This window comes from Bactrocera oleae, chromosome 5 (assembly GCF_042242935.1).
Source record: "Bactrocera oleae isolate idBacOlea1 chromosome 5, idBacOlea1, whole genome shotgun sequence".
Taxonomy (NCBI): domain Eukaryota; kingdom Metazoa; phylum Arthropoda; class Insecta; order Diptera; family Tephritidae; genus Bactrocera; species Bactrocera oleae.
Genome location: NC_091539.1, coordinates 67,160,931 through 67,175,197, shown reverse-complemented (window position 1 = coordinate 67,175,197; position 14,267 = coordinate 67,160,931). Strand labels below are relative to the sequence as shown.

The following is a 14,267-nucleotide window of genomic DNA, read 5'->3' as shown; positions in this document are numbered from 1 at the left end:
GCTGCATATTATAGATATCACTAATTTTATTCACGATTCTTTCTAGCTCTTCGACAAACGCCTACAGTTAATATTATATTGACGACAAAGAGTAAAACCAGTGCAATGATGCCCAGCAGCATAGCAATATACAAGATCAGATAATCCGTTTTATCGAAAATATCGCGCTCGAAATGACCGTATATATATTTTCCGAAGTATTGCATATCAAATAGGATCGCGGTGACAAGTCCAAAAACAAACATCGTCCATAGTACAATAACAATCTGAAAATGTAATGAAAATGAAAGCAACTTCCCCTACTCCAGCACCCTTATAATATACAGATACACGAGTATGTAGGTACTTACAAATATGCGCACATGAAAACGTGTTTTCGGATAGTTAGAACTGTAGAACCAAGTACTGAAGCCAAAGATCAAGCAGAGCACCATTGTTGTAGCCAAGGAGCACTGATACAAGAACATATTCATATCGTCCGGGAAGTTTATCACACACGACAGCAGGGAAATGGCAAGCAGACAGAGCACCTACATTGTATGTTTGAATGTAAGAAGTGATATTATTGTGCATATACATATGTATGTATGTATATGTTATCACTCATACCGCAATTATAATTTCAAGAAAGGAGATCCACTCCTTCACCGATGGACACTTCATATTGCACACAATGCTTTATTTACAAGTATTTACTTCATATATTTCTATCCACAAATGTTTGTATGTACAGCTTTACAACCAGTCTTTTGTATTTGTAATTCACTTTTTGTCCAGAAACGTCCCACAACTTCGACGCCCTGATTTGTAGGCTTTACAGTGATGTTTAACAATTATTTTGAAAAGATTAGGTTATTTTTTTACAAAATAAATTGACTATATATTTTAGTTGAAATATTACTGATATAATATGTAATTTTATTGTATATAAAATAAAGAAAATTTCACAACGAATGTGTGTAGAGAATAATTATAAAGAGTTTAAATGCTTTTGCTACTTGTTAACAATAATTCCAGAAGTTTTTCCTTTTTTGTTCTTAATATCTTTTTTAAAGTATAGCATATTGTACATATTAAGAAATTTTGGTGTTTTTTTAACGATTAAGGACCCTTTTCTCAACGTCTGGTTAGAACAGAAAGAAGTAGTCTTACTTGACTTCACTAACAGATGGTTGCTAGCCAGGCATTATGAAAACGGCTCTAAGTGTACGAGTATGTATGTAGTTGTGTTTGCTTATTTGGCTACGTAGTTTGTAAGAAAATATAACTTCCACTCAACCGTTACAGCGTAGGCCGTAAATAATTATGAAATATTTACGGCATCTATATGTTAAGGGCTTATTGTGGACCTAGTAACAATTTTTATACATTTTGTACTAAATTAAAAAAAAATATATATATATCAATAAAGAAATATTCATTTAAATTTTTAATAACAATCTCTTACATCATATAATTATTTAATTCACATTTCATTTATATTTCGTTTTATAAAAAATTTCTTCTTATAACCTACAAAACAAAAATTAACAAGAAAATAAGAAAATCTAGCGCGTGTACATTGCTTCCATGGTGGGGAACACACTAAAATGGCGGTAGAGACCCCACACGTAAAAGCATTTCATATACATAAATTGAGCAAGTACACGCGCCGACAATTGGAATAGTAAAAGCTGTTCACAACATTATGGAATTGGTTGTACATTATTCATTGCAAAAACAAAATATTTCTATATATATATCTACATATGTAAGTATATTAAAAAAAAAAAAAAAATATTTTCAACACGCTTGCACTACAACGTTTGTAGCTGATATTTTGAATTGTTCAATGCTAAAATTAAAGTCTTAACTAAAATATACTTAAACCGATAAACAAAAAAGTTTTGAAATCACTTCTAAGTACTTTCAAATCTATTTGATTTAGTTTATTTTGTAAATCGTCAAATTGTATGTGTTTTTGTTGTTGCTTGTATCTGTTGTTATGCAACTATTGACTAAACTTCACACCAATATTATTAACACGCGTCTTCATATGTTGCAGTATATCATCGGCGAACACTTCGACAGTTGTATAACGGCTAGCCTGAAAACTAAATATATCCGCTAGAAATCCTAACATTTGATCGCGGAAGTAATGGCAAATGTCGCGCAAATTTTCATCGGGTCCAAAGAAACCCCAGGCCATGAGTGGTGATAACTGCTCGGAGATGACATAAAAATGTGCCATAAATCCGTTAGTATACTTGAGTCCATGTTTTTTGGCTTTTAGCACAGACCAAACTGCAGTGCTGAGCGCCTGCAAATGAAAATTAGAAAATGTTTAAATTGAGCGCCTAAAGATATGCAACATTTTAATATAACAGTGATTTTCATATTAGCAGCAAAGCCGTTCGCTTATCGTCTAATATGCGTGTGGGCTTTATATTGTTGTTGCTTTAACAATAAATACGTGTTTTGTTGTCATATGTTGCAATTTCCGTTGTCAAGCGTCTTAAGAGTCCGATTTTGTTAAAAAAAGTATATCACATACATAATTTGAATAAAATTTTATAACTTACCATTTCTTTGAATCCATTGGAGAGAAAACGATTTTGTACGACCGCCGTAACACTGGCGGGTGGCGCATCCAGATCTCTAAACGAGTCCAACACAATGAAGTCCAAGCAAATATCGTAAAATGTCATCGCTTTAACACTACGCGCCTCCAGCTCTTTTTGTATCTCATCCCAATTATTTGGATTTTGCAAATAATTGATCATATCCTCGTAACCAACGAGAAATTCCTTGGTGTCCTTATCGCCCAGACAAAGTAGGTCGGTAAGTATTTGACGTCCTGTATCGCAGACCCATTGTCCGATTGCTGGATCCTGTAAGAGATGCATACTTAAAATTAATAACCTTATGGAAATCAGATATCAAACTCTAAAAATATATAAATATCAGTTCCCAAGCACTAACCTTGAACAAGTATTGAAATGCCAAACGCACGCAGTGCAATTTCACCAAATATTCCGTGTCACTGGAACAGTTCACCAGATCAGTGCGTATAGTGCGGTAAGGTATAGGCGTTTCGTCGTGTTGTTTCAACGCTGCATTGTATAGTGGATATTGATCATACGATGTGTCTACAAATTCTTCGAAATCGCGCATATCGGCAACCTGGTCTAAAGCCGAAGCAAAACTTTCCGCCGAATCGAAATTTGGATCGGAACCTGTACGACTCATAACAGATCTGTGTGATCGTTTGTCGTCCTCTGTGCCATCATCTAGCGTGTGACCATCTTCTTCTAACTCATCTATAGACGGTTCGTCCCGAAACAGCACGGAACGCTGATCCAAGAATAGTAATTCACTTTGTTCCTGCAGCGTGTAAGCCATGTCAAGTAAATTTTGTATTTCACGACAAAATTCAGACTCTTCTGCAGTGGTGAGTAATGCTGGCACTCCACCCGGTGAGTTGTGCGCAGCTAAAGCATCTTCCCAATAATTTATAACTGTATCCAAAGCCTCCATGCCCATTACACCTAACTGTTGTGCGGTTAAGTGTACAACTATAGCACCTGTCTGACTTTGCGAAGTAGATACAAGTGCTCCAGCACCTATGGATCCAGAGGCAAGTGACATGCGGTCCGAATAGGCGACCGTGGATCCGGGTGGACTGCCGGAACGTGCAGATGCCTTAGAACCGGCTATAGATATCATATCGTTAGGGCTGCGCATACTGTTTCGTGTACGACGGCCGGTATATTTGCGCGTACGACGAGGCGGACGCGGTGGTTTTCTACGCCGTAGAAAGCGTGCGAGCACACCAAGTAAAGCTACGCCCGCCGTTAGCGAGAAGAAAACAACCTGTTTGTGAAAAAATTATACTTAGTATATAATTATACGTTATAATTAAAAACGTTAACACAAACTGCAATTACCTTTTGCGAGGTAGTCATACGAAAGGGAAGCACACGAATGTTTGACCATTTTGGAATTAAGCCCTGCATCTTGTTTGAGCGCCTTGTATTATTTTATACCAGAAATTTAATATTTGTTCATACGCTCTCAACCATTGCTTTGGTTACGCCCGATCGCTCTTTCTAGGTTAGGTAGTGCAGTAATGTCAGTTGTTGCGGCGAGGTCGGCGATCGTTGCTGTAAAGAACGTTAAGAACAAAAGTCATGCAACCGGCAAACATATAATTGCCTACATATATGAAAGCGCCGATCAATACAAAGTGTAAATTTCAAAGTCCTCTAACGTAAGCTCATATTACCTGAATGAAATACTCCTTTACTTTATGGGTCTTTCACTTTATTCGATTGCTCCATTTCAATTACATTTCGATTTTCCACACCTTACACTTTAGTTTTGAAAACAATTTCACAATTTTCTCTGCTCTTTTGATAGAAAAATATTTGTTTTATTTTTTCACAGCTGCAATTTTCACTTTCACCTGCGGAATTTATTAAATAAAAACCAACAACACTTTCTATTGCATCACAACGATTAGCGAAAGACGATTTCCAAATAACAATAACAGCGAAGGAAAAAGAAAAACACAAACGGTGTAAAGTTTGGAAATCACGTTCAATTGACATTTCTATAGAATAACAGTGGTGCTGCCAATTGGACAAAAATCATTTGCCCTAATTAGAAATGTTTTTCCCTCACAGCGCTCCAAATTCACCCAGTATTATAATCTGTACTTTAATATTTTTGATTTAAAAAATACAAAACGATTTTTTTCTCGTCTTACAGAAAGCACAAACTACAATCCTGATCCGGAAGCTGAAGTTCTATGGGAATGGGATCGCATGCAAGGCGGTGCTGCTAGCAAGCCACCAAAGGGTGAAAAGGCGCCCCTTCGTAACAGAAACACAAATGCCGGCAAAGATGACAACGTTATATCGAATTGTTGTTGTTGGTGTTTAGTGATTTTGACAATTCTTACGGCATGTTTATTGTTTATTTGTTTATTTCTCTTACACCATATCAAGTAGGTTCATACTTATACTGTATTTATGTATTTTTGAAGTATTTTTGCTGCATATTCATACATTGCCAAAAAGTTGTTGTAGGTGATAATTGTTGGTGGTGAAGAGGTGGCCAAAATTATTAGATACATATATTTATTAATACAATAAAGAGTGAAAAATGTCAGATGGTGCCAAAAGTGTGTATTTTGAATTTACAAAATTTCTATTTCTCCAAATGGTTATGAAATACTTAATTTCAACTTATTATTGTTTTACAAGGTCCACGCATTACCTCGATTATTGAAAATCAGTTGTTCCGGCGCCAACGGAGCATAAGACAAAAGCAGTCCATTGATGTGCCCGATTTCGGGAAGGTAAATGACCTCACCCCATTTAAGTTTTACATATTTCAATTGCTATGAATTTTTTCAGACATACGCCGTAATAATTTTCTCGGACAAGGCCAAATTGCGCCACTGCCAAGATGTGGAGAAGATAATACAAGAATTTAAAGTGCTTACAACGCTTGAGGTTGTAAGGTAAGTGCAAATTAATGGTTTGTGTGCGTGTGTCTGCCATTTCCTAACCTCTCATAACTGCATATAAAAAATAATCTGCTTACATGAATTTTCCCTTAATGTGCTTAATTTTAAGTAATATAGTAATTAAAAGAAATATCAAAATCGTAATAATAAAAGAGAATCAAGGTCTCCGTGATTTTTAAATATTCTCGTCTAATCTAAAATTGTTTGATGATCATTCAAGTGAAATATATTTAACAACATTTCCTGTCTTCCATCGTAGCAAAACTGAAAAATACCTCTATCTATCTGCCTCTACGGATACACTGCTGAGATTCGCCGATGAGGCCGAACTGAGTAAGCTCACCATCACCGGCAGCATGCAGAAGTTTAATTGCGATTGCATATCCGATTATTTGCTGCCTGGTATGACCCCTGCAGATATCGTGCGTGAATTCGAGGGACCAGTGCTGATTAAAGATATCGTTAAGCCAGCAATTCTGTCCTATATAAAAAATGGAATAGTTGAAGATTTTTTCCCAGTGCACAATATTGTAAGTATTGCAAATTTATATATTATTTATTTATGCTCTATCTTTCTACTGTTATTTGTAGGAGTATTTAGATAGATTCGCATTTGATTGGAGGCGACGCCATTTGCCCATTGAAGATATATGCAACTATTTCGGCGCCAGCATTGCCCTCTATTTCGGTTTTACTGAGTTCTACACGAAGGCGCTGATATTTCCGGCCATTTTCGGTATGCTGCAATGTGTGTGGAATGTGAATTTGTCATTGGTTTGCAGTTTCTATGTGCTTTGGACAACGGTAGTTGCATTTTTTATGAAAATACAATAATTTAAAATTACTCGCTCTCGCCTTAAATTAATAATACTATTCTTTATGATTTAGATTTTTCTGGAACTGTGGAAGCGCAAGTGCTCTGGTTATTCATACCGTTGGGGTAATATTGAGATGAGTAGCTTGGACAAACCGCGCTCAGCGTATCATGGCGTACTAAAACCGGATCCCGTAACGGGCAAAATGATGCTGCAATATCCCATGCGCTACACTTATTTGCAAATGTACTGCGTTTCATATCCGGTGGTGCTAATGTGCGTCGCAGCGGCGTCTTATTTTGCTCTGTATCAGTTTCAAATAGAAGCTGAAGTATTAGCAGATTTTGGTGGGTGTGAAAATACTCTTAAAACATCTTCTTTTTCTAAATATATTTTAATGTTTTAAGGTCCGGACTCGTGGTTGCTATACATACCCGTTATCGTACAATCAATACTCATCGCTATTTTCTCGTGGGCTTACGAGAAGTTAGCTACCTTCTTAACTGATCAGGAAAACCATCGCACACGCTCTCAATACGATCGTCATCGTGTGAATAAGTTAATGCTTTTTGAAATTGTCAACAACTTCTTTTCGCTGTTCTACATTGCATTTGTTCTGCATGATTTGAAACAGTTGAAATATCAACTAATGATGCAGTTGCTCATCTTTCAGGTACGTTGTTCCAGCTTAAATATTTTCTTCCTTCAAAAATATACTACATACTGCTTTTATTTTTTATCTCAACAGATTGTTTGCATTGCACAAGAAATTGGCATTCCACTCTTAGCTGTTGTGCGTCAGAAATTCGTAAAGTATATGCAACGAGAAATCGATGAGAATGTGAAGACTAATGTCAGCGATTTGGCACGCTACGAACAATGTTTCTATGAAGCTGGTCTCGATCAGTATCAATCGACCTATGAGGACTACCTGCAGATGTGTATACAGTTTGGATATGTGGTGCTGTTCGCCGCAGTAGCGCCGTTTGCTGCTTTGGGCGCGTTAATCAACAACATTTTCGCCATGCATATCGATTTGTTTAAGGTCAATTGCTATTTTTGTTTACATCTTGTATGTATCGTAACTTGATGTGCTTCCATTTTAGCTTTGTAATATATTCAAACGTCCGTTCGGAAGACGCGCGAAGAATACTGGTGCTTGGCAGTCGGCTTTTGAGTTACTTTCGGTGATGGCGATCCTTAGTAACTGTGGTTTGCTTTATTTGCAGCCCAATGTGAAGTGAGTGCGACTATATTTAAACAGTATTATTCAAATAGGTCGATCTATATTAAATTGATAATTAAACATCATATTACAAGTCTAAAAAACTGTTGTCGCGGCTGCAAAAAAGCTTCCTAGCAATTTGTGGGAATATGCAAGAGTGTTATGCTTTATATTAGGGCCAGGGTTGCAAATGACGTATTAAAAAATAATTTAATTAATCTTTAAATAAATTTTTATTTAGTTAGTAATGTCGAAAATCTTAATTTCAAAATATTTTCTATTTCCAAATACTGGATTAAAAAATTAAAAATAAATTTTGAAGCCCTATTACCGGATTGAAAAAGAAATTATTTAATCACAAATACCGGATAAAAAAGTAATTATTAGTTCCAAGTTTATAATTCAATTAAAAAAAATTTCATTTACATTTATCGCGCTTGCGTACTTCGGTTTTTTAAAATTTCGAACTAGAGCTCGCACTGTGCCATCATCTTCAATACTTTAGAACAGATCTGATTTTGAGGTTACACATTTATTTTTTAAATTTTTAATTCCGGATCTTGCAATTTTAGTTCCAAATATTTCAGATAAAAATCAGAATTTCACAATTTGATTCCTATTTTGGGCTTAAAAATTAGATTTTCATATTCAAACATTAATTTTTTTAATTAAAAAAGTCGCAACCCTGATTAGGGCCCAAAAAACAAAAAATTTAAAATATATCCAATACTAATACTAACTCCGTTTTTTACAGAGGATTTTTCTCAAAACTGTTTCCCCAAATGCCCGATATCACATTCATACTATTCGAACATCTGCTGTTGGGCTTGAAATTCGTTATACACAAAGTGATACACGAGCGTCCGCGTTGGGTGCGCATAGCTTTGCTGAAAGCTGACTACGAATCTGACGAGGCTTACAAAAAACTGAAGTAAGTTAAGTTTAGTATTAGAGAAAGCATAAATAAAAAATATATTTTTGCAGAAAATTCAAGGCGCTTAAAAAAATCGACTAAAACTATGTGAAATGTGGACTAAAAATAATCTCCTAAAAGTGACAAGAGAGCTCAGGCGCATTATCTGTATTCACTTGAGTACTAGTGGCAAATAAGTCATGTTTTAAATAATACTTGTTTTCTATTTTTATTTATTTTTCTTGCTAAACATTATTTTATAGTAGTTGATAACATTATATTTCATTATTAAAAAAATATTTATAATTATTTATTGTCATATTTTAGTCACTAACTGTATATATATCAATTATGTTACTGTTTAATTATTTAAATTATTATTTTAATTAACATTATTATGTATATAAAACTTCCACCAAATATTTATATTACTGATAAGAGAAATATGCACACGTATGTGCCACAAGTGCCTTAGTGGTGCCACACACAATACTTAAATAACCTAATTTTTATGTGGATTTCTTACAAACTAATGCGTATTTAATACATACATACATACATACATGTTTTAAATAAAGTTATAACAACTATTTTGCTATACTTAACCTTCAAGTCAGCGACTTCCTCTGTAATATCTAAAAGCCAAATAGGCATCGATGGCATGTAAAATGCCCGCCGCATAGCCCATATACTGTAAAAGTAATTTTATAATTAATTATGTTATATTGTATGCCAGTATAACGGTTATACTCACGTAAGCCGCTGTCATTGCGGGATAGGCCCAAAAACCGGGACGCACCATAAACTGCGGTTGCAGCCACACCACACATGCAAAACCCATATAACTAGATGAGCTGAAGTACATGCTGCAAGCAACTGCATTGAATAGCGTCTCCTAGAGAAGAAATAAAATATTTCACATAAGAAAAAAGTTTGCGAAACAGTTGGATTTATATTTATTAAACAAATATTTCTGGTATCACTTAAACGCCACCTACAAAGAGTGATTGTCTAATAAGACTGGAGGACTTTTCCGAGAAACAATAGCATATCATCAGTATGGCTGTGGTTGTGAAGCAGTAGGCGGTCGTCGTCAGCATGCTGGTCAAAGCTTGTCCAATTGTATCGGCTGCTGGCACGCCATAACGCACTAGCAAGCCCTCACATAGGAAAGCCAAAGTTAGTTGTAGTATTTTGAGGAGGCCCACACGTGAATTCACGAAGCCGAAATTGACGCAAGTGCACACACGACAACAACAAAGTTTGAAACCGAAATTTTGACCAATGCCACGCATACCAAACGATGAAGACATGGCGCCAGCAAATTAAAAGTATGTAATTAATTATTTTTTTTAAATATATATTTCTTTATAATATATTTTATGTAATATATTTTTATAATATATTTATAATATATTTTTTGTAATATATTTTTATTTATGTTTTTTTAATAATATTTATATCGTAAATTTTTACGTTAAGTTTTTTTTTATTTTTTCTTCATTATTATTATTTTTTGGTTTAATATTTTATTCTATCTTTTTTCCTATTGTTATTCGCTTTTAATTTTTCATTTATGTTTTTACTTTCTTTATTACAACATATAAATAATGAGATATATTATATGGACAATGCCGAATTGTAAAAATATGCGCTTCGCTCACTCACGCACTGTTTGTCAAATGCGCCTTCATTCCATAGCTAACTCACTGCACAACAGGATATGCTAAAAATAGTTTTCTTTTCGATCCCCCAAGCAGACTGCCTCTATTATGGTCCCTGACCTAAACAGATCATTTACTTTGGCTGCGTGTTTCTTCTCGTTTTTGTTTACAAATTGCAAGGAACCAAAATAAATTCGATTAAATGCAATTGCCTACACGTGAATGCGCACATACATATATACATACATACACTCGTCTATACATACATACACTCGTCTATACATACATACATACATACATTCTTAAGTAAATTCTTATACGCAGGCGAGATCAAATATTCAGGTACATACATATGCAAACATATATACATATGTTAGTTTGAAGACCCATTTAACATAATGACCCTAAAGGAAATCGATCCCTTGAGAGTCGGTATATGTGCGTAACTAAAGTTTATTAATTAAGATTAAAATTACATGAGAAAAAAATGTCAACAAAGGTAAGTCTTCGATAAGAAGAGTAGGGTGTATAAAGAATTTAAAATCTTAGCAATGTTTGAGTTTGGTTCTCTAGCATACTGTGCTTTGAATTCACATTACAGTAAACTCTAAAATTTCGCAGAGATTGTTTACACACTTTCGTTTTCTGGTCCTCGGCGTGTTAATGATTTCCTGGTCAAGCGCTCATCGTCACATGCAAAACAGAATTGATTTGATAAATTAAAACAATACCGTCACCTCTTATTCTCTGATTTCCTTTTACGTTAAAGAGAATGGACACTTTGTGTTAACATCCATTAATTTGCGCGACAAGTTCCCGTTCTTTCGTTCCTGTAAAATGATACTAAGTATATTATTAATCCTTATATTAAATCTTGGCCATATGTTTTCTTTGCAGCAATGGTATTCTTAAAGTAAATACTTTTAAGAAGATATAAATAAATATTTATTTATGGAAGCGGCTAAATTTGTTGAAGCCTTGATGATATGTTATCAAAAATAGTCTCAACGCAGACACGATTAGTAAGTAAGTGAAATTAATAAATATTCTTTTGGTCTGTACGTTACGCAAATTGTGATTACGATGTTTATTGTTTATTTACTTCCACAACAAATGCCAAAAATTAGGAAAGCAAAGTAATATGCGGTATGCTAGGGAAACGTGATGCTTCGATGGGGGTAGGACCGTTTGTTCTTCCACTATGTGACTACATTTGGTTTATTTTAGATGTTATTCACACACAGTCTGTTAGGTGCAGGTGTATATCTTCTGTATAATTTTGACATTAGTCGGTTTGTTGCAAAGGGAGGGCCATTATTGGAATTGTTGTCATGAAGTTCGATGCTGCCTTCTGCCTTGCTAGAAGAGAAGCCTGCTCTTGTTGCTGCTTCACTTTTGATCTATCGGTGAATACAAAGGTTGGTATTGTCGATTACAGCGTTATTGGTATATTCTCTACTGGGGAAGAAAAACGTTGTACTTAACACGCCATGGATCTCCATTTCTCGGTCACATTGCCAATCTAGGCCGAGCTCTGATATTATTTAAATAATTAACAATACATATGTATGTCATGCAGTGAAATTGGTTTCATGATTACTCACATGTAATTCCTTACATTCTACAAAAAATTGAGTCAGGAAATTTGTACTGTCACAACCAATCTGACACCTTAGACAAGATTACAAAACTGCGCGTCATAATTGAAACAAATTGTCAAACTTCCTTCGTAATTGTAAACAACTTCTTCCGTCCTTTCGATAATGACGTCAAACTAATGTATTTTTCTGTCAAACGCGTTGCAAAATAAGTAACAGTATTAAGCCGCCGTAACCTCTAATTATATCATGCATAGACCGAGGTATATATGTATAAAGCGTTGAGCACCTGTAATAATGCATTGGTCTGACATAAATGGATGATTTTCTTCGGAAGTCACATGTACCTGCGTACCACGGAAGAATATGTAGAAATAGATAGTATATAGGATATACAAAGTAATTGGCATATTATAATGAGTCTACAAGCTCTAGATATGCCTTCCATAAAACACATCAATATGTATGTGTGTTTGTATGCAGCTGTAGAACTGTAGCTTATTAAATCGCAACCTAACCTAACATATTTGTAAAGCTTAGCTTTTCTCACCTACGCCCCATGTAATGTTGTATGCATATGTGTTTGTGGGTGCGGGTGTGTGTGGCATTTCAGTATTTCACAACCGTTGTAAAAACCTTTCCGTGCTGCTAAGCAATCATTTGTCGGAATAAATTTCGAGGGAATCTGTTTGTCTAGAGTTTAACAAGTTTTTATTGCCATTTATCTTACATCGGTAGGAATTAATTGCTGCATAAATCTTCCGACTTTTCAGCGGCACTACGGTTTAAACGGGGGCGAATTGCGGGTACTGGTGTTTAAATCGCAATAAAATTAAAATAAAAAATATGATTAACGCTGCCATTAAATAATTGTTGGATGTGCTAAGTTACGCTATGTGGTGCTCTGTAATTTACTGTTAGATATTACGTATGCCAATGTAAACAAACATAAGATTATGCAATTATTAACGCCTTCAGCCACAAAGCGCACTTAAACTCGATTTTAAAAAGACGAATCAAGAAATTCGCCGTCAAGTTGGCAGTTTATACTATATATATACTTAGGTACACACATATGTAATGAAATGTGTATGTAAGTATACATGTGCAGTGTTGCATGGTAAAATGCACACGAATTGTCTTCAGCGCAATGAGGCTTAAAATTTTGCGCGCTTTCTTGGTCTGAAGCCGTCGTTCTTTATTTAGAAACTTTTGTGTGAAACGGCAAAATCAACAGTTCTTTCTTTTACCAATTACCTTTGGTATTGCCTGAGTTAAGAATTCATCCAAATTGCATCATAAAAAATGGAATTAAAAATACATACGTGATCTTATAATATTTCGCGATTATTCTTATTTTCGGCGTAAAAGATGAACCATAATAATAACCACTTCTTACAAAAATCCTACACTTAGGGTTTTCTTGATCATATATAGAGGGAAGGAAAATCAATATCGCTGAAGTCAATAGGTTTTGTTCATAGTATGGGTTTAATCTGAATATCTTTATGTGCGCCTTGGAGGTAGTGCTTATTCCATCTATATTTGAATTTGAGAAGGAGATTGTTCATTATTTGCTATCGATTTATTAATGCGAGTCTAGAGAGACTGGCTCAGGTATGATCAGAAGTACAATTTTTTTTAAACTTTTTCGAAGTAAGAGGTTAGTGGATTATTATCACTGAAAGATTTGTCCAATCTAAATATAATACGTGGCTTTACTAAAGTTTTGAGTTCTCTACAATAACTCGTTATAATATAAAAAATGCAAATAATTGTCAAATTCGATATACTAAACTAAAAAAATTATTGATTCCGTGGTTCAAATGAACCTATCGACATTGATGGTTGATAGTTTTTCATGTTTCAGAACTTATCATTTAACCAATATATTCTTCCATTACAGTGATGTTATAAGTACATGATCCCTATAACCAACCAGGCTTACTATCTTCGTACCATTATCGTTTACCACTTATTTTTGGAAAATTATAAATCTAAATAAATTTTCGTTTTGCCAAAAATAAATGTCGGTCCAACCCAGTCTCCTAGTCTAGTTTTCCAATACACTTAAGCTCAAATTTAGTCCGAATACATGAACATAAAAAAGGTTGTTTCCATCTACGATAAAAGTATTTAACGATTCGATTTGCGAGCAGTTTAAATGGACTAGTCCGGATCAAATTTGATCTGTAATGTAAGCTTTAATTTTCCCATTATTGCAGAGGCATATAATCGATTCTTAGCATCTTAATTTCAATGCTAATTAGTTTAATATAAAAGGGTCTGCTAAGAATACGTAGTTATCTATAATTTTCCATATATTTATAAATATTAGTTTAAGTTTCGATTATTTGCCTTGAATGCTTTATAAATGTATTTATAAAACAGCTTGTTATCAACTTTGTTTTCCAGAAAAATCACATTCCTGAAATTTCTAATTTAGTGCGATTTTCTACTGCGCCGCAAATAATATGCAGTTAATTAAGTTTAATTATTGTAACACTATCATTTAATTAAAGCAATTATTGGGAAGCTTT

General features: G+C 34.5%; 4 protein-coding genes across 5 annotated transcripts; 1 reads left to right on the top strand and 3 right to left on the bottom strand.

Moving 5' to 3' along the window:
* Window positions 1-8: 8 nt before the first annotated feature.
* On the bottom strand, window positions 9-817 carry LOC106624951 (uncharacterized). Its single transcript, XM_014244741.3, has 3 exons — window positions 610-817; window positions 351-530; window positions 9-266 (listed from the first exon to the last, which is right to left on the bottom strand). Exons 1-3 carry the CDS (start codon window positions 661-663, stop codon window positions 27-29), a joined length of 474 nt encoding a protein of 157 aa, XP_014100216.3. The 5' UTR covers window positions 664-817; the 3' UTR covers window positions 9-26.
* Window positions 818-1,396: 579 nt separating this feature from the next.
* On the bottom strand, window positions 1,397-4,404 carry Miga (mitoguardin). 2 transcript variants are annotated; one of them, XM_014244736.3, is made up of 5 exons: window positions 4,265-4,404; window positions 3,927-4,142; window positions 2,962-3,852; window positions 2,562-2,870; window positions 1,397-2,299 (listed from the first exon to the last, which is right to left on the bottom strand). In XM_014244736.3, exons 2-5 carry the CDS (start codon window positions 3,993-3,995, stop codon window positions 1,991-1,993), a joined length of 1,578 nt encoding a protein of 525 aa, XP_014100211.2. In that variant the 5' UTR covers window positions 3,996-4,142; window positions 4,265-4,404; the 3' UTR covers window positions 1,397-1,990. The 2 variants fall into 2 exon arrangements, with proteins under 2 accessions (XP_014100211.2, XP_014100210.2); XM_014244735.3 differs by having other exon boundaries at window positions 3,927-4,194; window positions 4,265-4,397.
* A 169-nt stretch (window positions 4,405-4,573) lies between these two features.
* On the top strand, window positions 4,574-9,077 carry Axs (Abnormal X segregation). Its single transcript, XM_014244737.3, has 12 exons — window positions 4,574-4,681; window positions 4,750-5,164; window positions 5,247-5,341; window positions 5,400-5,506; window positions 5,772-6,042; window positions 6,104-6,316; window positions 6,401-6,674; window positions 6,735-7,000; window positions 7,076-7,372; window positions 7,434-7,567; window positions 8,307-8,483; window positions 8,537-9,077. Exons 2-12 carry the CDS (start codon window positions 5,146-5,148, stop codon window positions 8,565-8,567), a joined length of 1,884 nt encoding a protein of 627 aa, XP_014100212.2. The 5' UTR covers window positions 4,574-4,681; window positions 4,750-5,145; the 3' UTR covers window positions 8,568-9,077.
* sing (MARVEL domain-containing protein sing) lies at window positions 9,063-9,854 on the bottom strand. Its single transcript, XM_014244739.3, has 3 exons — window positions 9,464-9,854; window positions 9,220-9,360; window positions 9,063-9,156 (listed from the first exon to the last, which is right to left on the bottom strand). Exons 1-3 carry the CDS (start codon window positions 9,776-9,778, stop codon window positions 9,079-9,081), a joined length of 534 nt encoding a protein of 177 aa, XP_014100214.1. The 5' UTR covers window positions 9,779-9,854; the 3' UTR covers window positions 9,063-9,078.
* Between the last annotated feature and the right edge of the window lie 4,413 nt (window positions 9,855-14,267).